Genomic DNA, 27,106 nt, shown 5'->3' with positions numbered 1-27,106 from the left:
ATCAGATTTTTCTTACAGTAGAGTCAATATTTTTTTAAAAGTTAGTTATAATTTTAATTATAAACAGTATTTCCCGACGGTTTCCTCTACCGTTAGTTATGAATTTGATATAGCATCCGCCAAATTGACCAAACCTCGCAACTTTCATTGCACCCCCACATATGATTCTATCTCTTCTTCTTCTTCTTCTTTGTATCTGCACAAAGACAGGAAAAAGCTCCAAGAGAATGTGCTGCTGCTGCTGTAGTTGGGTTTGGTGGCAAGTAGCTGTTGCAGATATGAATCTTCGTTTACAAGGTAATCAGTTTGGAAAGTGTTGCTGGGTTTTCAGCTCTTATATCTCACTCATCCATGGATACATACAACCACTGTCACCAACTCCTTGGCTTCGCTTTTAATTTATTTCTGGATGTTCTTGTTTCATCGATCACCAATTTTCTAATTCACGATTTCAATGCGTCACCGAACTTGAACTTCGTTTATTTCATATAATGCGTTGGTGGGTCATTGTTAAGAGATAGACGGATGCAGGCGTAGAGAGGGTTTCTTGTAGTTGTCGTCTTGAAAGCAATTTATATTTTGCGGTTTCTTGAAAATAGAATTTTATACTTTTCAACATTGATATTGATGTGAACGTAGGTTGCTCAGGTTTCTTGTAATGGTTGCTTGGGAAGTGATTTTCTCTTAATCGGTCAATTATCAAGAAAATTAGATTTCTTAGTCGTGTTGTGCGTGTTAGAGATTGTGGTGGCATCTTGTTATTACTCTAACTAGTTAAGCTTTATTGAGATTTGAGAGAGGTGATGCTATAATGGGGAAGCAAGGATCCCCGAGAAGTCCACGTCCCGACGTGGTGAATGTGAAAGATTATCACACAAGAAGCTCAGAATGCTTGCCTGGTAGTGATCCTATCCTTGGGAGGAGATTGTCAGGAGGGGACAATAATTGGAAAACAAAAGTTGCCTTGCTTCATGATTTGAAACATGAGTATGGAAAGCTTGGTTCTTGTAAGGCAGTTTATGTTGGGAAAAGGCATTTGTGGTTCCGTAAGCATGTTAAGTCAATTGTTTTTATGTTTGCATTGATGGGGTCTCTTTTTCTGCTTGATTCTTTCATGGTGTCACTTTTTGATTCGATAAATCTTCAAAATAGTTCACCCTCAAGGACATCAAGTGATCTTAAGGTATGATGCTGTGTTCTTATAGCACTGAGGTGACTAACACACTGCATTTTCAAGTAACATAAGGATTTGAGCCATGACGGTGTTGGAAATCTGTTCATACGAGTTGTTTTCATCATTTACAGCAGTAATTAACCAATTACTTCACTTAATGTGGTCTATACAACTCTACTCATGATCATTCACAGTTTACAGCATACAATTCATTGCATTGACATTCCAATTCTGCTATCAGCTAACATAGCTGGGGAGCCTGGGACTAGTGGTAATGTTCAAGTTCATGATTTGCAAGTGAACTTCTGTATACATTTAGTCATGCAAATATTTTTTTTTTCATGATTATATAAGTGCACCCATGGCCATGGCTTCTTCCATCACATAATGGACCATGAACCTTTTATTTTTCCTTTTTCTTTTTGGACATTCCTTAGAGGGAAAAAATCTCGTAGGCTATCATTAAATCTGAAAGATTTAATGTATTTTTAGTTAGTTCTCTGCATGTCAAGTTCTGCATGTATCGCATACGATCCGGCACAAATTTTCTTTTCTAGCTCCCAACATGAAAATTTCCGTAAGTTAAGAGGTCATGTGTTTGAGACAGTTACCTAAAGGATACTAATTAATTGGTAATTCTTGAATCTAAAGGGAGGTAGAACTGCCTACGCCAATGGAGAAGAACCACCAGTCCAGATGTATGGCCGTCTCCAAAACTTGGCTTACAGTGCCCTAGCAGAGGTTTGCTTCCAAATTTTTATATTCACCAAATTCATGTTAGATGAGTTTTTGAAATATAATGTCATAAACCTGAAACGTCCTCTGCTTTAGAAAGAGTTAAAGCAAGAGCCCTCAAATTTCTGGGAGGAACCATGGAAAGCATCTTTATGGAAACCATGTGCAGATAGAAAAGAATCAGAGAAATCAGGTATTAAAATCTTTTCTTTTTTGTGTTCATGTGTGTGTGAAAGTAATGTTTGGTGTATGATGAAAGAGAGTGACAGACTGACAGTATAAAATCTGGGAAATTAAATGACCAGAAGTACCATAATTAAGTATAATTTGTGGAGACAGGGCAACCTGACAAAAGCAATGGATACATAATGGTCAGTGCAAATGGTGGTCTCAATCAACAAAGAGTAGCTGTAAGTGTCTAAACCTTTCACACACCTAGGTTCACGTTGTTTTAATAATTTACTTCGTGAAGTGTCTTATTTCATTGTTGATGCATCTCAATTTGTTTTCAGACTTAAGATTCATGTCCATGATGATTTTTATCTCACTGTAGAGTCCTGCATGGATTACAGTTATTTATGGCAGGATTCTTAATCATTTAGCATTATGTATTTGCTTATGAAGTACTCCCTGCTTACATTCTTCATGATAAAATGACCAATAACGTTTGTACTAAGCTTCTCTGATCCTGGAGTTGTATTTTCATGTAAACATCACACGATCTACAATTCATTATTGTCTTCGTATGACAAATTGGTGAAGCAGACAAAGAAAAACAATGAACAAAATCAGAGATCAATAGGCATATATATGCTGAAACAGTTTGATTAGATTTGTAAGGCAAATAAACATTATTGCAGTTGTTAGATTCTCGCCACAATGTGCCATGTTTTAGCCACTGCTACAGAGTTAATTCGCAATTTCCCAGAAACAACTGAAACAATTTGAATACATACTGGGGAGAATGACTTCTAGAGAAAAAATAGGAAAGGAAAATAAAAATTGTTCGTATATTTTTGTATCTTTGTAGGTATGGTCTTAGAATCAATGAGAATACAGGAAAGCGTAGTAAATGTAAAAAAGTTAGCAGATATTTTCTCCTGCGTAAGCAAAGATGAAGATAGTCAATGAGAATACTTGGTTGCAACCTTTTCTTGTGGCAATTTTTTTCTAAAAAAGTATACCTCATTGGATAGGAAATCTCATCTTTCGGTGACTAGCTCACATTAGAGGTATATCCACATGAAGTTACGTTCAGTTAATGGATTTCTTACTTATCCAGTGAAAAATCTCATTTTGGTGAGCTCACACCAAGTCTAAATCCACGTGAAGTTTGGCTCAATGAATATGATTTATGAGGATAAAATAGCTTGCTTATTTTTTTTATCTGTCTCCATTTTTGAAACATATAAAAGGTCTTGTAAATTGCAACACCATGGATAGGTCTTGGATTTTAGTACTCGGAAAATGAGTTATAAGTTCCATCAGGGGATTTAACTTTTTTTCTCTTGGACTTTCACATATTAGAAGAGCGGAATTTGTGGATATCTAAAGGTTGGAAAGTGTTCAGGGAAGAACCTAAAGCATGCCTTTGAAATGATTTGGAACTTATGTGTGTATGGGTATCGTACGATGTCGGATTTACCTTCAAATTCTCCAGTAGTTAAGAGGGAACTCATGAATTATATCTAGTGTTTGAGTCATCCATGAAGAGGAAACCATAAAAAATTGTCTGGAATGAGCAATTATTAAGATGATGTTTTAAATCTTACATAGTTGTTGTTCTTAATCCTTGTAAATTGTCTGGAATGACTATTGTTACTCGCAGATATGCAATGCCGTTGCCTTGGCATCTTTACTAAATGCAACCCTAGTTCTTCCCAGATTTCTTTACAGCAATGTATGGAAGGATCCGAGGTCTGATATTATCATACAAATTGCTTCATCTAATCTGTATTACTGACTTCTTTCCATGTTATATCTGAATGTGGCCGCTGTTCATATAATCTGTTCACAAGATGAGTGTTAGTCTATTCTGTGTTTGAAATGCAGTTTGCTTCATTAACTACCTTTTCTTTCGTAAAAAGCTAGCTTATATTATTTTTAAAGGGAAGCTAAGTTGTTGTTCAATGATATTTAAACATCTATATCCCTATCTTCTTCATGAGCTTGAACATGGCAATTCAGTATTATCTGCAAAAACCTCACCTCTTTCACTTTATGGAAATGCAGCCAATTCGGTGATATCTATCAAGAGGATTATTTTGTGAATGTCATGAAGGATGAAGTGAATCTCGTAAAGGATCTTCCTTCTCATTTGAAGTCGTTGGATATTGAAGCAATCGGTAGCCTAGTGTGTGATCTTCTTGGTTTCTACATGCTTACTATGAAGGCAGCGGCTATTTATGAGCATTACCTTACATCTCTTTTTTATCTTGCTTTTGTTAGATAACTGATGCGGACATTGTGAAGGAGGCAAAGCCCATTGATTACCTTACAAAGGTACTTCCTCTCCTGCTGCAAAATGGAGTTGTCCACCTTCTTGGATTCGGAAATCGGCTTGGATTTGATCCATTACCTTCTAGACTTCAGGTAAAGGCAATTACTTGGAGATTTAAATATTACAGGAAAGATATTAGACACAAAGAGCTCAATGTCAACAAGAATCTCCTCACAATGTCTTTGATGTGTTTCAAGTATTCCGAGATACTGCTTCACCTTCTAGGCAAGGTTTTTTCACAAGTGTGACACCCGAAAACCAGAAAATAACATCGAATACAAATAGTGATTTCTCTACGAAGTTTCCAACTAATACTGAATTAACAAGATAGCTGGTCTTTTTTTCTGAAGCATGTTGGTTGGTTGTAACCTCTCTATAACGGTCGAAAATAGATTACATCAACAACTGAAGGAGGCATGAGGCATTTTAAGGCACACACATCACGAATGAAAATGATACTGGAGATCAGAGACAAATTCTGCAATCATTCAAAGAATATGACAGATAGTTGCTCGCATAGTCACTTACTACGAAAGTGTTCATTTATATGAAAGCAAACGTAATTTAGTTTATATGAAAGTAGCATTATTTATAGTTTCATTATTGCATTATATGAAAGCAGCATCATTTATAGTTTATTATATTGCCTTTGTGATAATTGAAATATTGTCCAGAAATTAAGGTGCAAATGTAACTTCCATGCATTGAAGTTTGTGCCAAAAATCCAAGAAGCTGGTTCACTGTTGATCAGAAGGATAAGGAAGTATGATACTGTACAGAGGATGTTGGATAAACAACTTGTTGGAGAGTTTCTGCCTGGCAGTCCCTCAAAAAAACATGATTCAGAAAGAGGTCCATCCAAATATCTTGCTTTACACTTGAGGTTTGAAGTGGATATGATTGCCTACTCCTTGTGTGATTTTGGAGGAGGGGAGAAGGAGAAAAGGGAACTCCAAGCCTACAGAGAGAGTCATTTCCCTCTGCTCATGGAACGCTTGAAACACTCCAAGTACGAATTTCTTCAGCTTTTTAACTCACACGTACTCCCTCTAAATAGATAATCTTAATCTGGAATCCATCTCTTTCACATCACTTATGTTTGCAGGCCCATCTCTTCATCAGAGTTGAGAAACTTAGGGAGATGCCCATTAACACCTGAAGAAGCGGCACTTGTACTTGCTGGTCTTGGATTCAAACGTGGAACTTACATTTATCTTGCTAGTTCTCGTATATATGGGGGGGAATCTAGGATGCATTCATTTACGAGCCTCTATCCCAACTTAGTCACAAAGGAAACTCTCCTGACACCTAGTGAGCTTGCACCTTTTCGGAATTTCTCTTCACAGGTATCCAACTATTCTTTGGGCATGTTCAACTTGAAAATACTTAGCAAATTTCTGCGTGATAAGTGTTTTGGAACTATTTATTCATTGAAATTTTAGAGAACTGCTTTGGTTGCAGCTAGCAGCATTGGATTTTATCGCCTGTGCAACTGCAGATGTCTTTGCCATGACTGATTCTGGGAGCCAACTCTCATCCCTAGTATCTGGATTCCGCACTTACTATGGTGGTGGCCATGCCCCCACCCTGCGGCCTAACAAGAAAAGGCTAGCAGCAATTTTGTCAGAGAATGACACCATAGGCTGGAATAGTTTTGAAGATAGAGTAAGAAAGATGATTGAGGAAGGTCAGAGTGTCTTGATACGGGGTTTTGGTCGAAGTATTTATAGACAACCGAGGTGTCCAGAGTGCATGTGTAAAACCCAGTAGCATGTTCCCAGGTGCAAGAATTTTTCAACGCTCTATTGTTTTGAAACTGATTTGCATATGCCCAGAAAAGCATTCCCTGTAGGCATCCCAATCAAGGCGTGGCTCCTCAGTTGTTGATCATGTCATCAGGAATGAAAATGACAATGCTGATAGGCTGCTGTATCATTATTCATTTGTTCAAATCTTTATACAACAGTATGTTGTAGTTGTAAATTTTCTTCCCTTTGGCTCTAATTCCTTTGATTCTTTCCATTTGTATATAACAATACACACGTTCAATTCAATAATATGCATTCCTGATATTAATATTAATATTATGATAGGGGTCTTGTGTTTTCTTTTTGCTGTATGAATTGGAAGGTTTCTATGTCATTTCTGAAACAGCACAACTTGCAGCAGCTGCTCCGCCCCTCCCTCCCCTGTTCCTCGTGAGCGCAATACTGCTGTGAAAAAACAATCAACGTAAAGTGGTTACAAATGAAATACCAGCAACTACACAATAGCGAATCCCTTAGTAAGTGTTACTTCTTGTTACGTGCTTGGTGTGATTTGGGTTGCACTAGATAATTTATTTTATTTTATATTTGATAGACATTAGATGGATTTAGTGGAAACGAGGTCTGAACTGGTTCGGGTCTTAAGAAAAAAAAAAGAAAAAATTGATCTAGTTAAAATCTAATGTCAATCTACAATCCAGTTAAACAGAGATAAAATGTGGGTAAAAAATCAATTGATTTATATATATATATATTTGCACAAAACAAGATTGCTTTGATTATTATTTTTTAATTTAGGTTAACCCGGGTTAACTCTCCTAACTCATGATTCGGGTCTTATTTCGGGTTGACTCCCGAGTTAAGTTTGAAACTATGATAACTATTTTTATTTTTATAATGTTTTGGGTCAACTCAGGTTGACTATCTTGACTATTACATGAGCCTTGCTCTGGATCGACCCTTTACTTAGATTATAAAATTATGATAATAACAATTTATATTTTTATACTAACCCACAATTTATATTTTTATATTAACCCAGGTCAATAGTCAACTCGAATCATGACTTGGACTTGATTGATAAAGCCTAGCTAGCCTCAAGTCGATCCCTGAGTCAAGTTTTAAAATTATGATAATAATCATTTTTATTCTAAGGTTAACTTGGGTAAATGATCATCCTGACTCATGACCCAGGATTGACCTCAGGTCAATCCCTGAATCAAGCTTTAAAACTATGATAATAATCATTTTTATCCTTATATTGAGCCAATAGTCAACCCGACCTATGACCCGAGTTTGGTGGATCAGGTTTAACTCTAAGTCGACCTTCGAGTCGGATTTTAAAACTATAATAATAACTATTTTTATTCTAAAGTTAACCTGGGTCAATAATCAACCCAACTTGTAACCCGAGTTTAGCCTCGGGTCAATCTCTGATGAGTCAAGTTTTAAAACTATAATAACAATTATTTTTATTTTTATGTTGACTTGAATCAATGATCAACCCGATCCGTGACCCGAGTTTGGACTTAGATCGACCTCAAGTCAGATTTTAAAAATATAATAATAATAACTTTTATTCTTATGTTGACATAAATTAACTAAATTAACCTTTATATAGAGTATTAAACAAGTTTGTCATACCTTTTTTAATACTAAAATTTCTCCACATAACAACTTTAAATAAAATAAAAATTAATTTTTATACTGTACAAAAGATATATCAAACAACCTCGTGAAAAACATTACGATACCCTATGGATCATTGCCCAGCATACCAAACACTAGCTTAGGTTTTCTAGCAACTGATAAGTGGTAGCATCAGAGGAATCCTTTCCAAACGAAATTTGGTTGAATGTTGGATTCATTAGGGTAAGTGATTCCTTTCTCTCAAAGCACACTATATGGATCATAAAATAATGAATTGAACTGATGAATGCAAGGGACAATGAATTAGTTTTATTGTAATAAACCTGACCTACCCAAGTCATACACATAAAATAAATGAAAACGAGAGAAGAGAAAGCAGAGGAGTCATTCTCTGCCAGCAAAACCATATGGATCATTTGTTTCACTCTTCTTCGCTATAGTTGTTGTAATCCCCGGTCCCCCCTTGAACTGGAAATGATGTTTTTCCTCTAACATCGTTCTTTGGAATTGAAGTTAGCTCAAGATGGAGGGAAGAAACGATCAAGGTTGAAAGGAAGGGTGTAGAATTCCTCATTCCTGCTGTCTCCTTTAAATGTCCGAAACTTAACCCACCATGGCATTCCTCTATCTCTGGCACTTTCCTTGTAATCAAGTGTGTTGTCTAAGAAGACAGCGACTATCAGTGCAACAGTTGGGGATGAGAAGAAGATAGTGTTGAGGTAATCGTTGAACTGCACATCAAAGTAGAACTTATGGTAAGTTGTTGATTGCCCTGTAACTGTTGGCTGAACGCTATAAGAACTAGCATTCATCTGCTTTAACTTGTCATGGAATATTACGAGGTCTAAGAAGTTGTTTTCATTCTGGATAATAGAACTTACCCATCCAGCTCTAGTATGAGCAGGACCATGATAGGCCTTGGTGGTATATTCTCTGAAGTATTCAGGGACAGACAAGCCGAGAAAGAAGGCAACGCCAGTGATGAAAAGGTTTCTCATTGAGTTCATGTTTGTGAATTGCAAAAATGACAGCCCCACGGAAGCTATAAGGAGAGCAGTATTGTAACAATAAGATATAAATCATGAGAACTTGATAAAATATGACAATGGTAACAAATGAGAAGCCCCATTTACTCACCAACAAGACCAAACAACACACAGTAGACAGCAGCAAATATAGGGAAGGGTATTGACGCAAATAAAGCTCCAAATTTTCCTGCCAGAAGGTGGAAAAGATTATCAGACAGGGTTGTTTTTTTACAAATAAGCGCATATACTTCATACTTGGCTGTATTTCTTACCTAATATAGAGAAGAATATCATAAAACCAGCTGAGATTTGAATAACCCTGCGGCTTCCAACACGAGTGCTTCCAAGCAGCCCAATGTTTTCTCTGTTGTTTTTGTCATACATTAGTCCAGTTGCATAGAAGTGAGAACTTTAAGAGAGTGATGATGAAACTATGCTACTTACACAGAGACCGTTGAGCCTGTCATTGTTCCAAATAATCCATCCAATAGGATCCCAATGCCCTGCCAGCCAATACCACGGCTAAGAACATGAGCTGGAGGTGGGGTGGCGCTTGCTAGACGTGATGCAGCTTTGTATGCTCCAGTTGACTGTTAGAGAAGGCATTAGTCTTGCTTTCTCCAACTAAATAGAATAAGATTGACGAACTAGTTTGTGCCCTTACCTCAATCAGTGAGACAAAAACAGCAGCCATCATTCCGAAACAATGGCCGGCATCAAAGGTGGGAGCACCCCATTGAAGAGGATATGGGATCTTTATCCTGAATAGTTTGTTCTCGTATTAAAATTGTTTTGAATCACATTTTCAAATTGACATGTATCCAAAGAAAAGAGCACAGTTACCAACCATGGAGCAGAAGATATGAGGTACGCTTGATCAGTTCGACAGTTTTTTTGGGTAATTTCTGGACGATGTTTGTACGCACCACTGGCTGTCAGGAGGTGAGCATATGCCCATATCACTGTGATCGATAAAAGGAGAGCAAACCGCTCCAGTATCGGCACTTGTTTTGTCTGAAAATTTTTCAAGTACTGCACCAGCGCAGCAAAATAAAACAAAAAACATTTAGTGTTTTTTTTTCCAAGTCGCTGAACAAGAAGGTTGGTTCCTGAGCTATGTACTAATTATTGTGTCTTTATACCATAATCTTGCATATACAGCACCAAGAGTGATTGATTTTAGTCTCTTTATACCATGTGATGTGTATTGGTCTGTGAAGCCAACAGGTTCAAACTATAACAAAAGTTTTTGCCATTAGGATTAGCTGTAACACCTGGGAGCAGATTACGAATAGGATAAGCATGGGAAAGCCAATTTCTACACACTGTCCAGCCTGAAATGGATTCACAAAGGAACAAACGAATTGCATAACAGTCAGAAAGATACTCCTGATGTTCATAATGTAGAAAGCAACTAAGAATTACTCCAGGAAAAAATGCACAAAATCCGCTGCTGAAGAAAAAATAATGTCATTGCAATTTAAGTAGTGACTGTACCACGGGGAAGCCTCTATCAAACAGGCCAAAACCTACTAATGCAATGACTGGAACCATTCCAAGTGGACTGAAGAATCTGAAAGGAAAAATAAGACCAATAAATCAAAAAAAAAAACACGTAATGCTAAAGCTTGTTTCCATGATTATGAGTCTGGGATTCCCTTTTCATAAAGCAGTAGTACCTGGAACAAATGGCCCATAACTGACTGTACCCCAGAATTATTTGTATGCTTGATGATACTATTAGAGCACCTTGGACTGCTCTCATTGTGCTAAGAAATCTCTAGACAAATACAGAATTTATGTCCATTAGTTTTTGCCATAATTACAATGATGATAAATCATTAAACAAGGAGTAATTGGAGCATCTCAATCCAACACTTCTTTTGGTTACACATAGACTTGGAGTGATCGATCATGTTAGAATTCCTTCCCTCCAAACTACTACAGGAACAAAAAAAAAAAAATAGTGCACTTATTCGCGCTACTACAGGAGTAACATTTGAATTTATATCACTGATTTGATAGACTTAGATTTGGAAAATTTGCATAGTCCACAGCCTTTAGCCTTTTAGATAAGAAAGCCAATTGCAAGGGCCTCTTGATCTTCTCAGTTCTCACAATGGACTTTCAACTTGTAAGGTAAAAAATTGAGAACTGTAAAAGAAGACTAGAAAATTAAATTAGACTAACCAAATGATCATCAGGAATTCTCATCAAAGAAGGGTCATGAATTATTGATATAATGGGGACCATGAATGCATAAGATCCTCCGATTACGGTCGGTAAGCGGGTCCCGAACAGTGTTTGAAGAAGTGTGTTGATCCCTTCAACAAAAAGTAGAGTCTGTACCACCCTCACTTTATCACCCTGAAACACATCATATTAGCCCCAAAACAAATACGAATTTACCTTCACTGGCCTTGTCTCCTTGAAGTACAAAGAATTGGCATCTTCTTTCAGGCCATATGGCCAAAGCATTATCACTGGATATAGAGAAATCAGGAGGAAGTGGTAGTGTAAATTGACTCACATGATTACCACCCATCAAAGGAACAAGAAATGAAGGGATCATAACAGCAGTTCCTAAAGCCAAAATATAATGCTGAAAACCCAAACCTATAGCCTCCCCTGCTTCCATAAACACCAAGTTAGGAAAAAGGGACTGAAACGAACTAAAAAGACTTGACGTTTCAAAAAAAAAAAAAAAACAAGAAGAAGAAGAGAAATGGACATACCCCAAGATGGGTTAGAATCAATACAATACTCTAAGCCTTGAAGTTGGTCCATTGGAGGGTGACTTATCTCTTCTGGTTTTGGATCAGCTGCCATTGCTTAATTACAACCCTCAAAACCACTCTTGTTTTACTTCTTAAACTCAAAACTCAAAAAAAGGGCATCTACTAAATGAATTAAAGAATTGATAGAAAGACGATTAGCTAGGGAGAAAGAAAGAGACTCCCAAGTGATCACAAGAGTCTTTGCACAGCAAGCTAGTGTCAGCAAAGTGAAGGAAATGCAATTTGATTGACTAAATAAGAAAGAAAAAGCAAGATGAAGCAAAAAAGGGGCAGAGAGAGAGAGAGAGATAGAAAGGTAAGAAAGAGTACAAAATCGAGAGAAAAAATGGCACTTGCCGCCCACTGATCTTGCCTTTCTTGCTTTCTTACTTTCTACAGGGTTTATGCCTTCATAATTTATAGGCTTTGCTTTGCAATTTTTTTTTGGGGGTAAAACCAATAGTTTCCGTTAACCTCTTTCATATTTCCTAAAGTGCCCTTTAAGAAGTGCCGAACTGAATATTACCGTTGCCCGTCTGCCTCCCTGTTCCTAATAAATTGAAAAGTTCAGAAAGTGTTTGTGCATGCAGATTTATTACCTTAAACAAATAGAAGTGTAGGCTCTTCTTGTCATGTGAAGTGTAACGCCATAATGTTTTTGTACTCACTCCATTTTTTTTATGATATGGTTGCTTTGTCTGCTTTATACTTTAAATGTTAAGAAGTTACATTGGTATTTATTTTTCTCCAAGTTAATTATGGTCAAATCACATGCAAGCAAATGTTGTTTGTTTCGACTTTTGGTTTCTTGTTTGTTTTTGTGTTTGAATAAAAGGTTTTAAAAAATCTTAAATTTTATTTTTAATTTTGGATCGTTTTGATATGTTGATGTTAAAAATAAATTTTGAAAAATAAAATGTATTATTTTAATGTATTTTTTAAAAAACAAATACTTTAAAGAGTAATCGCTACTATAATTACTATTTTAATCCTTTATTTACAATATTTAGTATTTAGTAGTGGATTTATTTCAAGACAGATGATATCAACTTAAAAGCAAAACCTTTTTTTTTTCTTTCCATCAAATGCCTTTTATCAACCCAAAAGCAACCCAAGATTAAGAATTATATATGGCATGTTGGTGAGTGGACCCTTCTTTACAGTAAAGTCATAGCTATATTTATTTTATTTGAATCCAAAACACAGTTTTTATAAATCACTAGCTATTTTACCCATGCTTAACCACTAATCATATATTTTATTTTTAAAAATATAGATATGCAAGATTTTTTGTTGCATTTTGTTATATATAAAAAAGTCTAAATGTAAATAAAAAAAACTTATACAAATATCTAATTAAATCAATCGATAATCATTTGTGTAAATTAATGGAAAAAAAATCATTAATAATAACTAAAAGTGAAACTGGAAAAATAAAAGATAAATACAAATCAACATATTTAATCCCATAACATGAGATATTTACTCAATTATATTTATTTAATTTATTTGTTAAAATTAATTTTTTTAAGTAAACTATAACAGAAATGAATTAGAATAGACAAAACATATTTTTGAAAATAAAGTTCAGTTATATAAAAAAATTATTGATGAATTAAAATAATATTGTTTAACAAATATATGCTAGATAGAAAATTATATGCCACAAGTTATATTTTAAATGTAAAAGAAGTTTTATTAAATAAACTATATTTTATTTAATTATATGATTATAAAATTAATCTTTATAAAAAACAACCAAATCTTATCCGAAAACAAACCAAAATCTTAATGGTATTTTAAGAAATAATACTTGAAATATATATTCAATATATATATATATATATATATATATATATATATATATATATTCTACTTTTACATCAAATAAACAAAGGTAGGTCCATCAAGCTTGACCTATAAAAAACTAGGTATGGTGCATAGGCATGGGGCCTTACTACTAGGCCTAATATTTTTTTATTTAAAAAGAATTGATTACCTACTAGTTTCACCTCTCATCATCTTTGATGGTTGAGAATCACCAGAAAATCCCCTCTCCTTTAAGACACAAAAATACTAGAAAAACATTTCATAAACATCAATGAACCAATATATAACATCAGAACAATGTTTAATTGGTAAAAAAAAATACAAAATTTATCTTTATTTTGAAAAAAAAAATCCTAAAGGCCAGTCTACTTTTCCTAGTAAGATAAGGTGCAAAAAACATCTTGTGAAATAAAACTTACTAACACCAAGAACAAGTTTTTTTATCGCTGGAACGTGGTAAATGACAACTTTCTCTATTCTTAGTTGTTATCTAGCAACTTTTTCTTTCTTCTCTCAAATTTAAGGATTGAAATGCAAATATTAAACTAAATTGTATAATTTGCATATTATAGGCAAAATCACAAGAAGCTAAGTTCAATTTTAATTTCAAGTTTACAAGGTTATAGGCAAGAAAATAGTCATTTAGATTGGTGAGACTCCAGATGTCCTTTCAATTTTCTAGAAGTATATGGTAATTTCTTTATTTATGTTTAATGTTTTCTTTTATATGGTCTATATTTCATAATAATATGTTGTTGCTTGAGTTGTTTCAATTTTTTATTTTATTTTATGAATTGAGTTATTTTGATTTCATGTGGAGTTTAACTTATTATGCTTTATTTACATTGGACTTTGGTCATAACAAAGTTACTCAATCTACTTTAGTCCATATTTTGGTTTAAGGTTCAGGTTGTAAATTTGATAGGTTAACTTCAATCAATAAAAAGTAGTGTTGTTTTACTTTTTATTTTAAAAAAAGTTAAAATGACATTGTTCAAAGAAATTTTTTTTAAGTCTAATCAAGTTTTTACCAAGTCACAGGTTGACTCATTAGATCAACTAAGTCAACTCTTAGTTGACTTTATTTTAAGATCATGTTTAGGGGCCTGATAGGTCAAGTCGTAGGTCCTAGCCTATGAATTGACTTATTGGACCAAACCAGTTTTACAGTTATGGGTCATATGATTTCTTTGATGGCTTATTAAATTTTCTAACTTAATTAATGAGATTTACTCGTAAGAAAAAATAAAGAAAGAAAATAGTCATGTTGTGTGAAGTAAATGAGAAGGTTATAAGATTTGAAATGACTTGCTAGAAAATGTCTTTATACTATATCAATTTGCTTGTTATATTTTTATAAACTTTTTTTTAGTTATTATGTCCATTTATAATAGGTTTGTGATTATTAATTATGTTATTAAGTAGTTTGTTAATCATGATAAATTATTGGTAGTTTAATAATCTTATTTAAACAATAGGCAATGATAACAGATGGACTATAAAAAAAACATCTGGCAACAATTAATCAAAATGAATGAGCTACCAATATTATACCCGGAAGAAAAATAAAAGTAAACGATTGATAGAAACTCACCGTCACTCCATTGTGAACAGCACCCATCACAAAAAAAAACTTGTTGAGACAGTTCAAACTCAGTTATACCATTTTGGATGATGACATAAGAATAAATCACATGGGTCACTAGAGTAACATCTTGGAAAAGTAAATAGAATAAAACAAAATGAAGTGAGCATCCGTTTATATTCAATAAATTAATTCTATTTAATTCAAGAATAAAATTTATTTCAAACATAAATTTAACAAATAAAACAAATAAAAGACCTAAGGTAACATAAATAAATAAATAAAATGATAAAATTAAGGTCATAGAAAGTATGGAAAAAGAAAAAAAAGTGTTTAATCTCCAATTAAATAAATATTGATGGATGAAATCAAAAAAACATCACCTTAAAAAATGAAAAAAAAAAAGAAGAAGCAATCTTAGGCAAACCTTATGAAGTCGGGTTAATTTTCAAAGCTTGTAACTCGTGAAATCTAAATTTGAAGAATTAGATGTTGAATGATGATGAAATCAAAACAAAAATCTAATTCAATGAAATATTTCAAAAAAAAAATCATAATTGAAAGAATAAAAAAGAAATAGAAGTTTAGGGGTTGACTTGAAAACTCTGGTGGTAGGGCGCAAAGACCGAGGAAGAGAAAGGAAAGAAAGAAGAAGAAAAAAGAAGAAAAGTCTGCCAGTGACAAGCTAGAGTTCTTATCGGTGCACGCGCCATATATTCATGAAAGCAATGCTGAGATAAAGCTGAATCAACCCTGGAATGATTTTTTTGCTGTTGGAATCAGTTGTACATGTTGTCTGAAGACAGTGGAGTGGCTGATGTGTTTTCAACACACGTCATCATTTTTTTAATTTCTTTTTATTTTTTAAAAGACCAGAATGCCCTTATCCCACCCCAAAAACAATAAAAAAGCCAATTACAAAATAATTAAAATACCCTTTTACCCTAAGCTTAAAAAAATAAACTCCAAGAGCAAGTTGGTTTTTTAATTGTACTTATAAACATGAAATTAAATGTTTTCCTCACTCCAAGGGTAATATGATAATTTAATTTCTTTCCATAATAAAAATTTATGTTTTATTCCTGACCAATTTTAAAATGCCAAAATCATTCAATTGCAAAGACAATCCTATTCCTTGTTATTAGCCTACTTTTTTTTTTTTTTTGGTAAGGATAGTTGGCAAATTTATTGTTCATGTCTATCATGAACTATGTCTTGGTGAACATTAAATTCACGATTCTAACTTGATAAATTCTTGATTTATTAATTTTAAGTAAAGAAAATCTAAGAAAAATGCAGTTAATGTTTATAAATCTGTCCTTGTTGTTTAAGAAAACTAATCAATTAATCTCTATGGTAACAAAATAATTAAATAATTCTTTGACCAGCTTTAATCAACTAATTCTCTTTCCTTTTACGTTAATAATAACATAGTCTTTGTAATTTATCAAATAAAATAATTAATTCATCTAATATAAAAAGTAATTAAATAGTTATTTGGCCGGGGTTAACTATACTTAATTTAGTAGTATTTTGTTTCAATTTGTTTTTTCTCATCAATCTTATCATCCTATGTACTTGTTTTTTCTTTTCCTCTTCTTCTTATTTCCTAAAATTAAAATAAAAATACATTGAAAAGGACATAAAATAATGAAAATAATTAATTTAAAAATGGATTTAAAAATAAAGAGATTAAATATGTAGTTTCTAAAATCCCGAGGACTAGTTAATTGATTTTACTAAACTATAGGGACCAAGTTATAATAATTCTTTCCATTTTTTATTTCTTAAGATGGGAGATACCAGAATAAATTAGAAAATAAAAAAAATGATGAAAATACTGAGTCATTAACATATTTAAAAATAAAGGGATTAAATAAATAGTTCTTAAGAGCATGTGGATTAATTAATTAGTTTTGTAATACTATAGGGACTGCATTGTAAATTACAATACAAGACAGCAAAATTACACTCATCTCTTTCCAATTTTACCCCGGAGCTCTTGTACCTGAAACAGTTAAACTAGTGATTTATAATAAACAGAGTCTGCAGGGTACGAATCTGTAACGTCTCTATTTCTATGCAAAGACAAATAATAATAATAATAATTCTTAGAAATGTGAGCTTCCTTCTTTCTGTTTACAGGTAAATTTTCACTTTTTTCACTGCTCCTCTTTCTTATTTACTTCTGTGTTTAAAAGTTTTGTAATGATTTTTTTTAAAAAAAATTTATTTAAAAATATATTAAAATATTTTTTATTTTTTAAAAAATTATTTTTAATATTAACAAAAAATTCAAATACTTTTAAAATACAAAAACAGCACCCCCAAACCATCAAATAATCCACCACCACCTGACCTCAGCCAACTTCCAATTCAAAGTAATGTAAATAAATTTCTTTTTAGCCTTTTTCTAGGAAGGCCCTCCACCAACAGCAGCACTGCTACTAGTTTCCAAATTTTTTGTACTATTTTTTTTTTTTTTTTTGGGTTTCAGCTATGTTACATGTTGACAAACAAGTTATGTTAGATTTTTTTTTTTTTTATCTACCTGGTCGCATCTGTAGCTGCAATTTGTTCTTTTTTATTTTTCTTTGCCACTTCCTTAATATCACATGTACATCATTAGTCTTATAAAATCCTTAATAATTTATTGTAAATTGTTATATTAAAATTATTATTTTATTCTTGAATGGAAAAATAAAAGCTTTAAGGGTAGAGATAATTTGGTCTTTTCTATAGGTTTATTGTCTATTTGTCTTTAAGAAATTGTTCGAATTTTGTTAATCTTTTTTCTAAAAATTTTTGTACAGAGAAATAATGAATTTACCCCAAGAGCAGCAAAATCTATAACCGATGACCAAGGGTTATTAGCTATTTTCAAAAAAATTTAAATAGTATAAATACTTATTTACTCTAAAATAAAATAAAAATAGAGTTGTTGATCAAGAGTTTTTTTTTGTTTTTCGCTTCTATTGTACAGTAAAAATATATTTTACCATGAGAAAAGACAAAAGAAAACAAGGCATGCTTCCAGTAGCATTTGTGCCCTTTCACACTGTTTTTATTTTTGTAACTCTTAAGATCATGAAGGGCATTATGTTATTTTTAAGTTGAAAAAATGTTTTTTTATTTGAAAAGGTTGCCGATGCGTGCTTATTACACACCAACATATAGATGGCATCCACACCATTTGGGTGGTGTATGCGACGTCATCCAGTGAACAAACCTGCCTTTCCGTCATGTTTTTAGAAGCACCATCAAGTCCTTTTCTTATGATGTGGCATGTAACGACGGATGATGGATGATTTTATTTCCTTCCTTGTTTTCTTTCTCTTCCAAAGAAATTGCACAATTATCCTTTGTTTTCTTTTGATTTCTCAATTTTAGTTTTTATGTTTTTTATTTCTTATTTTTTTCATTGTTCCTTTTATAAAAGTTTTTTATATTTTCAATTTAGTCTTTAAATTATAATTTATCATATATTTTTTTTCAATTCGGTCCTTATTCTTTTGATTTCTTGTTTTTCTCCTTGGCTCTTTTGTTAAACTTTTATTGGTTTTCAACTTCATCATTTAATCAAAGTTTATGTTGTTTTATTTTTTTCATTTGAGCCTTCATTCTTTTGATTTCTTTTTTCCTTTTGTTAGAGTTTTTTTCTTTTCAATTAACCCTCCAATTCTTCATCCTTCAGCAGTTGATTTGTTGGAGATTGGATTTCGTGGTTTTTTTATTTGTGATGCTTCTGATCTAATGACACGAACAATGAGTTTGAAAAGTTAATGTAGTCTGGAATCTTTTTTTTTATTTTTTTTTATGATTTTATCATTTTACATTATTATTTTTAAGATTGGTTTTGTGATTATCTTCAATTGTTTTCTTTACCGGTTTATCCCGGTGTTATAGCTTAGGTCATGGTTTTGCAGACCCTTTTTTTTTAATTTTTTGTTCGTATTTAACTTTTAAATAATTTTTTAATTTTATATATATAAGATTTATTTATAAAATAATATTTATTCTAAAATAATATTTCTAATATGTTCAGCTTTATATAATATTTTTTTTCTTTCATTTTAGTCAATCAGTTTCATATATGTTTCTATCTATATTATCTTTTATTGACTTTAATAAACAAATTTATTAGAAACAAACAGGTAAATGTCTCATTTAGCAAGATCAAAAATCTTGATCTACACTCATCTCTTAGTTTTTTCAATTTCTCTTTTATGTAAATGATTATCGATTTATTTGATTAGATTCTTGTATAGTTTTTTTGATTTGTACTTTGAATTTTTTATGTAAAAGAAATATCGAAATAGCCTGTATATCCAAGTTTTTTTTATATAAAAAATGCATGACTCGAGGTGAAACACTAGTTAAATAGCTACTAAAAAACACGGATCAAATATTTACACCCACCTTCTCCTTTTAATTAATAATTATTTTAAGATGATAATCATACTTCACTTCATATTTTGTCACAATATCTTTAAGGTGATAAACATTATTAAATATTTGACACTCTAAAAACTTTAACAACTTGTCAACTAAAACCTCAATCTTTTGCATTTAAATATAGACGTTGGATCTGTATTTTTGAAACTACGGTGAGAATAAAACCACGTTCAAAGCTTGAAAGCTAATGTAGAATATTCTTTCTGGACAGTCAGTGCATGCTCTTTGAATCTCTCTCCATTGTTTGGTGGAGTGTGACATTGTTATATTTCTAGCTTTTAATACATGTTCAACAGTCGGTCATACTGTGAGATGTTTTTCTGCTATAAAAGCAAAAGCACATTCTAGGAGTCGGCTAAAGAATTTCCTGTGATCAACCTACGAGCATCTGGTTACAAAATCGATGCTCAAAAACATAAGAGCTGTTCCTTGGATTCAGATTCACTGTAAATTTTAATGAAAGGCCAAGATGCTTAGAATTCTTCTTGAAAAAAAGGATCAAGATCCCATGTAAACGAGATGTGTTTCACTTTCACGCACACCTGTTTGACTTGAAAGGAATCATGGTATTGATTGACACATTCTAAAAAGAGCTTTGCTTTTCAATGTAGGAATTAAATGAACAGTGAAAAGCCACGAATTTTTTTCATTTTGGTCCTTATAGTTGATTAGGATTTTTTTCTTAATTTTCATTCTCTAATATTGAATTCACTTGGTATAAAGCTTTATAATTTGTTTTAATTTGCTTTTTATAAAGTTATCTCGGTTTTATAACTTAAGTTACGAATTTTGCAAGTTAGCTATGTTAACTTGGGTTATTTTTTGGCCATTTTTTATATTTTTTTGTTCTTTTATATTTGATTTTTTCCAATTTATAATTTTTTTATTTTTTTATGGGGTTATCAGTGTCACACAGTTAAGCTACACAGTTAAGCTGATTGAATAAATCGTATTTCAATGGAAGTAGATTTATGAAATCATGCTATAATGAGATAAAAGCTTTCATGTATCCGAGAAATGAATGGAGGCAAGAATAATTTGGTCGAGTGGCCGCCAGGGTTTTTTTTGAGAAATTTTATGGTACTGATAGAATAATTAGTGATATTTTATTAGTTATTTTATATATTTATTTAAATAAAAACCATATACTTATTATTTTTTTATAGATTATGAGTTTTATGTTCTCTTCTCTGTGTTGTATTTTTTTTCAAGATAAATTCAAAGAATAACTAATAAAACACCACGGATTATTCCGTGAAATGAGGAAGAAAAGACTGCTCCTAACGATTATGATTGTGAAAATGGCATCCGAAAAGAAGCATGTAAACGGTCATGCCATGCCTGCTTTTGAGCCATTTCACCGAGGGATTCATTTCGGCGGCTTGAACTTTGGAGTGTAAGGGTAAAGGATGATTCTGACTTGAAATAAAGGGTTTCATCATGAGCGCGTATTCCTGCTCATTCCAAAAGAATCACTTTTTAATGACCAGTTTTCTTGCTGAGTGTTTGCTTTCTGCCAATTTGGCTTTATTTTAGACTAAAGAGGAGGAAAGCTGGAGAGCAAAAACCTCCCCTTTCTACACAGCACAGCACAGCACAGCACAGCTCAATTACATCACATTCGAGACTACCCCTGTAGACAGTTTGATTTGGATTGCTAAAGAAATCAGCTAAATAGAGGACAAGCCATTCCTGCCATGGGTTAGTAACGGGGTACCATGCAACCATGCTATATACCTCCTGTTGCTCATTGCAAAAAGCAGTCAAAACTGAAATTTCAGCTGATCACATTCACGTGCGCAGCAAGCAAAAGAAATTCGAACTCATGCTATAAGCTATATTACATTTCTTCAAGCTGAAAATTACAAAAATTATCTTTAACTAAACACGGTTTTCTTTTATAAAAATTAGCATGTGAACAAGAACAAAGCTATGTTGCCTCGAGCAATTTTGTCCATCCCAAGAATGGTATGGTAGTGAATTCTCCGCGGGAGCGCTCAAGATCTTCTTTCCAACTTCCTTTCTCCAGATCTTTTTTCTTCTGCCTCTCGCCGTTTCTGCTGCCTGCCATGCAGGATGAAAATGGATCACTATGCATCATCAATATCTTTAACTTGGAAGGTGGACACATCTAAGAAAGTTCTAGTCAGTCTGTGAATTTGCACGTTATAGCCGTGCTCCTTTTTTGTATTAATGTATGCAATGTATGCAATGAGAAATCTGTGGGACCCTAGTGAGGATATTGAATGGACAAACAGCATTCTGCTCCCCAAATCACATAGCTTGAGTATTCTGTGGCTGTTTAGTAGCATATGGAATCCTGTCATGATCGCCAATAGCTATCTAAGAATACCCATATTCTTATGAGGTTTAAGGAATTAAATTTTTCTTAATTTTTTGTTTTCCTGAAAGCTTTAATTAATATATCTTGCTCAAAGTAACCAAATAGAACATTATAAATTTCTCACCATAAATCTACAGTTCATTCCAAACTTTTATTCTTGATACTAAAAACACCAGAAAACTCACTCCCCCGCAAGGGCTGGTTGTTCTTCTAATCCAATTACTATCTATGTACAATAATCAAAGCAATCCTAATCACCTCAATACTGTAATCAAATCAAAGCACTTAAAGAGAAACTCAAGGACATAGAGGAGAGGGGAAAGGTGCTGAAACAAATATGAACAGGAATAAATTGTTTAAGGGATCTAATGGAACTTACACAAAACCTGTGTATCCAGAACCAACATTAGCTGCAGATAACAGAGCTGCTGCTGCAGCTAAAGAATCATGTCCACCAGGTGGTAAAGGATTCCTTCCGTCACCATCCACCTGAAAGCAAATAGAGCAGTAAAAATGCCAGTTCCTCAACATCAGCGCAACCATAAGTTTACATATATGAGATGCGTGCAGAGATTAACCTTATCCCATTTTGACTTCTTGTTCTGTCTACCCTCGCGGGGAGCTGCATCGGCTGCATTTGCAGATGAATGTGTCCCACTAGCAGTGACAACTGAAACACCAGAAAGATAATCTCAAGTTAAGGAGACCATTACAAAATACAACAGTGAGATGCCACATCGAAACATTATCTCATAAAATCAATTTCTACAGTCAAGATCTTTTTTAAACCTGGAATAGGCAAACTGAACTTTGATGGAGGTACAACCACTCCAGGCTGAGTCCCCCCTGAAACAAATTCAACCTTTGGACTTCTCTTTAGCTCTTGGTCCTTCCTCTCCCTTTCACGCCTCATATCAGCCTCTGCTTTACAAAAATACTAAAGGTCATTGCCAGGAAATTATGTTCAACAAAGGCCCGTTTGTTTGTTGGAAAGTAGTGTCCTTTTGGAAAGTAAATTATTTTCTGATGTTTGGTAGTGTAATGAAAAATAAGTTGGAAAACACTTTCCATTGTTTGGTTATGTCATGGAAAATAAGTTAGAAAATAACTTATTAATATTTTATTTTTCTCAAGTTTATTAAAATAATGAGGAAGAAATCTTACAAATTAAAAAGTTGAATGAGAATGAAATTGAAAAAAAATATAATTTCATAAATTATCTCAAATAAAATAAATAATAATAAAAATAATAGAGATCAAATCTAAAAAATAAAAAAAATAAAAGATGAGGAAATTAAAATAATAATAATTAACATTTCATAAATTATTTCAAATAAAATAAGTAACAATAAAAAAAATGAGAAACAAATTTGATTCATAAAAAATTTCAATAAAAAAATGATAAAAGAAAAGCAAATAACAATTATAAAAATGAGGACCAAAGTTAATATAAAAATTAAATTTTAAGAGATGAAATTGAAAAATAAATATTCAAAACAAAATATATATAGCAATCAAAAGTTTGAGGACCAAATTTAATATAATCAGCAAATAAAATGACATTTCTAAATTTTTCACAACTTCCAGAAAGTGTTTTCCGTCCAAATTTTCCAGGAAAACACTTTCCTGAAAACCAAGTCAAATTTTTCTTTGACTGGAAAATGTTCTCTGTTAACTAACTTTTCTAATGGCAAATAAACACCGGAAAGTTTGGAAAGTGGTTTCCCGGAAAGTGAATTCCGAGAAACAAACATAGCCAAAAAGGCAACCTTAATTGCAAAAAAATTAGGGCTTCAAAAGATAGCTTTGAAAAACAACTGGCCACTAGAAAAATTGATTCAGCAAAGAAAGCTTTTCAATTACAAATAAAGGCATACCCACAGGCCCTTATAAGAGTAATTTTTCTACCAAGCCAGAAATGCAAGTTTATTAGGGAAACGAAACAAACTTAAACATCCAATGAATGTAAGCAGCCCTAATATCAAAATGTTATGATATTATATGATATGAATTCCATGAAAAGTTACGTTTCATGATATGACTTGTGGTTGATGTATGAAATGTTAAGGCAAGCATGGAACCTATTAAAATGCGATCTCATGTACATGAAAAAATTTACGTAGGATGTGATGAACATCAAGAAAAGAAGCCACTAGTTCATTCCCATTACCAAGAAATGACAGCCCTAATATCAAAATATTGCAGATTTGCAGGTTTAGAACATAAGCTTCAGTAGTTTTCCTCAGTTAAAACATACAGTTTTCGTAATTAGCCAAACTACAAGCACAGTTAAAGGAACCCCAAACCCATTTTAGAAAATACAAGTCAAAGACAGCAATGCAACTGTAGCAAGAACTGGTAATAACCTATCTCAAGATAGTAGTCGCTTTGGTCGTATCCATGAGGGTCAAATACATCTTTACTGAAGCAAGACCCTATCTGATCAATATCTTGATACCTCACAGCATGCAGTAAGAAGTCCGGGTTCCTATAATCCTTCCTATTGCGGACTTCTGCATTGAAGCTTCTCCCAATTTTTTTCAAAGCAAGAAATTTATCAATTTTTTTCTGCAAATTACAAGCATGAAGAGGGGAAAATATGTCAGAGCATGTAAAATGTGCCATATTGTGATCATAAATCAATCATATTAAGCTACATCATCTGAATATAAGAAACACACAGTTCATTTTATATGTTCCGAAAGGTATTATGCATTCTTAACCATAATTCAAACAACATAGGAGGGATCAACCAAGGCATTTTTTAACATAATTCACAGTAGCAAACCAACAAAGAGATCAACTAAGGATCATCTAAGATTACACATACTAGCCAAACTGTAAAATGAGATCCAAATTACTTAAAACAAACAAGATAGGCAGGAGCAACAAGTAATAATAGAACCCTAATCAGGATGTCCCCAACTCACACTTGCTAAAAATAAAAAAACAAAAACAAAAGATCTCTTGAAACACAGAAAGTAGTGTATTTTATAAGAACAGGGGTACTTTGTAAAAAAAGTTGACAGAAGCACCAGACATAGCAAATTTATAAAGCACTTATTGACAACAGATATAAAAGAAACTCACTTGCAGGTCCTCTGGGCACTTCTCTTTAGGTTGTGGGGGAAGAAATTTATCCAACAGATCAACACCCTCTGCAGGAACCTCATTAGCACCTTCAGCACTGACAGCTTCTGATTCCTTAGTGGTATCATTTATTTCACCAGGTTGCGATGGTTCTAGATGTTCAGATGATTGTGGAGTTGCTCGAACACTAGGAGATAAAATCTGAGCAGTTGCTGGAGAAGATTTTTCTTGGATAGCACCTGTTACATGGATATTTGAGCATTCTAATTATGAAACAATAAGAACTTTGAATTTGCCATTTTTCATTGTAATGGCACGCAAATTACAAAACAGTAGTCCAAAAAAAAATGCAATATGAGCAGGAGCTTTATATTGCCTGTACATGCACTCATTCCTCTTTACATCAATTCCTGAGAACACTCAACAACACTTGTTTCCAAAGTAAAATGCCATCAAATCATATGCAACAGAAGAGGAAAATCACTAACTTAAAGACATAAGCCACGACATTAATTGTCATATCAAGTCTTTATACAATAATAACAGGCCTAACTTCCTCCTTCAGAACAATCACAACCATATTTCAACAACATTGATCTCAATCCCACTTTAGCATCACAATTGTTGAACACAGATAATACAAATTCACATTAGCAACAAGCAAAATCACACTTAAAACAAACTGCATAACTGCACGCATTCAACAGGGGAATAAATTATAATGGCTTATTACGAACAAAAAGGTTAAAGATTGATCCATAAATAGCCAAAATACGAGCAATGCATACCATTGGCACTTTGAAGCTCCTCTTCGAACTCCCCTTCCTGCAAAAGCAAGAACCCAATCAATCCCAAATCAGAAACAGGATAGCAAGAAAAGTAGCAGAAAACCAGTACAAGGACAGACAATCTTAAAAGCCAAAGGAATTACCTCAGGTTCAGGGGACATGGCAACTTCATCGTGACCATAATCAACAATAGCAAGTCTCCCTCTCCTACTACTACTACTCTTCGTCTCTAAATTAATAGTCCCTCCTTGTTGCAGCTGCTGCTGCAGCGGCGTCAAAGGCCTTAAAAGACTTCCTTCGGGAGTTGAATTCCGACTAGCGGTAGCTGCTTCTGCTTCTTCTGTATTCTGGAATTCTTCGGTAAGCATAGCGTTATCTTCCTGCAGAGTATCTTGCTCCATGTCGTTAGATTGGTTTGGTTGGAGTTCGAGATCTTCCATTTCTTCATCATCGTCTTCTTCGTCGTCGTTGTACATTGAGAGTAATTGGATTCCTTCTAAATGTTTCTTTCTTGACGCCATGATTGAACTTTTAGGGTTAGGGTTTTCTTCAAATTGGTTGAAAGAGGAAGACGATGTTAGGCAATTTTTCTTCTTATTTTTTTACTCTGAGACGGTGACCGTGAATAATGAAGGAGTAACAGAGCATTTGATTAACCGGACCGGCGGGCTTGGGGTTTTTAACTTTGGAGGTTAGATTTTGGGTCTCAAGTGTAGCTAAAGCCCAATCGATTAAATGTTTATTTCTTTGAGACCCATAAGACGATTGGATCTTCCGGATATTCTTTTTATTGGACCTGGTGTATCTGATACCAAGCTAGAGTGTTTTTCCAGTTCTACTCCAATGCACATCTACATGCTTGATTGGATTTTAGGCCAACGAGGGGAGAAGGAGGCGTTGAAAGATAGAAACACTATCAATATTTTATGAATTGCTTGGATGGAAATCCATTCCAAAGGGAAACAGATTAGTTTTTTTTTTTTTTTTTGAGTATCGGAGCACTCCAAAATTAAACAAAAGATTCACCAGCAGAATCTAAAATTAAAGAACTCGTATAATAAGTAATCACACGAGAGGGTCAGTGCTATTTGCATCTTATAAACATCAAATAATATGCTTAAAAATAAAAATACCTTAAATTTTAATTATTTGTTTTACATTTCTCTTCCTAATTATTATAGGAAAAGGAAGCTGGTAAGATCGCATCGGTCAATTTCTTCAAATCTTTTGACATTTCTCACTAATGATGACTTGGAGGTAGTTTGACCTATGTCAACAACAAGTTGAAGAAAGTTGTGATCATATCTCTTTTTCTTGGAATAGAATTGATGAAGTCATTTAAAAACTTTACAGAAATAATGGGAAATTTTCCCTAACTGGTGAG

The 27,106-nt window shown here is 33.2% G+C and overlaps 3 protein-coding genes across 9 annotated transcripts; 1 reads left to right on the top strand and 2 right to left on the bottom strand.

Annotated features, from left to right (window-relative positions):
- The first annotated feature begins 278 nt into the window (after nucleotides 1-278).
- On the top strand, nucleotides 279-6,496 carry LOC133703917 (O-fucosyltransferase 8-like). Of its 6 annotated transcripts, none has more exons than XM_062128661.1 (10): nucleotides 279-297; nucleotides 1,826-1,915; nucleotides 2,006-2,102; nucleotides 2,249-2,319; nucleotides 3,738-3,826; nucleotides 4,142-4,262; nucleotides 4,358-4,501; nucleotides 5,084-5,418; nucleotides 5,515-5,755; nucleotides 5,871-6,496. In XM_062128661.1, the coding sequence occupies exons 2-10, from the start codon at nucleotides 1,871-1,873 to the stop codon at nucleotides 6,177-6,179; spliced, it is 1,452 nt and encodes a 483-aa protein (XP_061984645.1). In that variant the 5' UTR covers nucleotides 279-297; nucleotides 1,826-1,870; the 3' UTR covers nucleotides 6,180-6,496. The 6 variants fall into 6 exon arrangements, with proteins under 6 accessions (XP_061984645.1, XP_061984644.1, XP_061984643.1 ...); XM_062128660.1 differs by lacking the exon at nucleotides 279-297 and adding an exon at nucleotides 567-1,183 and having other exon boundaries at nucleotides 5,852-6,069; XM_062128659.1 differs by lacking the exon at nucleotides 279-297 and adding an exon at nucleotides 581-1,183 and having other exon boundaries at nucleotides 4,142-4,205.
- Nucleotides 6,497-8,080: 1,584 nt separating this feature from the next.
- Nucleotides 8,081-12,037, bottom strand: LOC133702971 (nucleobase-ascorbate transporter 2-like). Its single transcript, XM_062127343.1, has 13 exons — nucleotides 11,589-12,037; nucleotides 11,384-11,481; nucleotides 11,044-11,220; nucleotides 10,533-10,633; nucleotides 10,351-10,426; nucleotides 10,128-10,187; nucleotides 9,701-9,885; nucleotides 9,518-9,614; nucleotides 9,298-9,443; nucleotides 9,126-9,217; nucleotides 8,963-9,040; nucleotides 8,707-8,867; nucleotides 8,081-8,556 (listed from the first exon to the last, which is right to left on the bottom strand). The coding sequence occupies exons 1-13, from the start codon at nucleotides 11,680-11,682 to the stop codon at nucleotides 8,344-8,346; spliced, it is 1,578 nt and encodes a 525-aa protein (XP_061983327.1). The 5' UTR covers nucleotides 11,683-12,037; the 3' UTR covers nucleotides 8,081-8,343.
- Nucleotides 12,038-21,326: 9,289 nt separating this feature from the next.
- On the bottom strand, nucleotides 21,327-26,383 carry LOC133702710 (uncharacterized). 2 transcript variants are annotated; one of them, XM_062127038.1, is made up of 8 exons: nucleotides 25,866-26,382; nucleotides 25,723-25,759; nucleotides 24,935-25,173; nucleotides 24,211-24,412; nucleotides 22,634-22,765; nucleotides 22,423-22,514; nucleotides 22,224-22,333; nucleotides 21,327-21,564 (listed from the first exon to the last, which is right to left on the bottom strand). In XM_062127038.1, the coding sequence occupies exons 1-8, from the start codon at nucleotides 26,241-26,243 to the stop codon at nucleotides 21,498-21,500; spliced, it is 1,257 nt and encodes a 418-aa protein (XP_061983022.1). In that variant the 5' UTR covers nucleotides 26,244-26,382; the 3' UTR covers nucleotides 21,327-21,497. The 2 variants fall into 2 exon arrangements, with proteins under 2 accessions (XP_061983022.1, XP_061983023.1); XM_062127039.1 differs by having other exon boundaries at nucleotides 21,521-21,820; nucleotides 25,866-26,383.
- Nucleotides 26,384-27,106: the final 723 nt, after the last annotated feature.

This window comes from Populus nigra, chromosome 9 (genome assembly GCF_951802175.1).
Source record: "Populus nigra chromosome 9, ddPopNigr1.1, whole genome shotgun sequence".
Taxonomy (NCBI): Eukaryota; Viridiplantae; Streptophyta; class Magnoliopsida; order Malpighiales; family Salicaceae; genus Populus; species Populus nigra.
Note: the sequence above shows the minus strand (reverse complement) of the source record. Positions and strands in the feature narration are given on the sequence as shown.

Bases quoted from the DNA above. Each gene is read 5' to 3' on its own strand.
- LOC133703917 (XM_062128658.1), top strand. From the start codon at position 812: ATGGGGAAGCAAGGATCCCCGAGAAGTCCACGTCCCGACGTGGTGAAT. The intron at 1,184-1,825 runs GTATGATGCTGT...TTGAATCTAAAG, and splicing joins GGACATCAAGTGATCTTAAG to GGAGGTAGAACTGCCTACGC. The intron at 2,103-2,248 runs GTATTAAAATCT...TTGTGGAGACAG, and splicing joins AAAAGAATCAGAGAAATCAG to GGCAACCTGACAAAAGCAAT.
- LOC133702971 (XM_062127343.1), bottom strand. From the start codon at position 11,682: ATGGCAGCTGATCCAAAACCAGAAGAGATAAGTCACCCTCCAATGGAC. The intron at 9,218-9,297 runs GTAAGTAGCATA...CAAAAACAACAG, and splicing joins ACAGGCTCAACGGTCTCTGT to AGAAAACATTGGGCTGCTTG. The intron at 9,041-9,125 runs GTAAGAAATACA...ACCTTCTGGCAG, and splicing joins GATATTCTTCTCTATATTAG to GAAAATTTGGAGCTTTATTT.
- LOC133702710 (XM_062127038.1), bottom strand. From the start codon at position 26,243: ATGGCGTCAAGAAAGAAACATTTAGAAGGAATCCAATTACTCTCAATG. The intron at 22,334-22,422 runs GTTAATCTCTGC...ATTTGCTTTCAG, and splicing joins AGAAGTCAAAATGGGATAAG to GTGGATGGTGACGGAAGGAA. The intron at 21,565-22,223 runs GTAAGTTCCATT...CCTGCATGGCAG, and splicing joins TCTGGATACACAGGTTTTGT to GCAGCAGAAACGGCGAGAGG.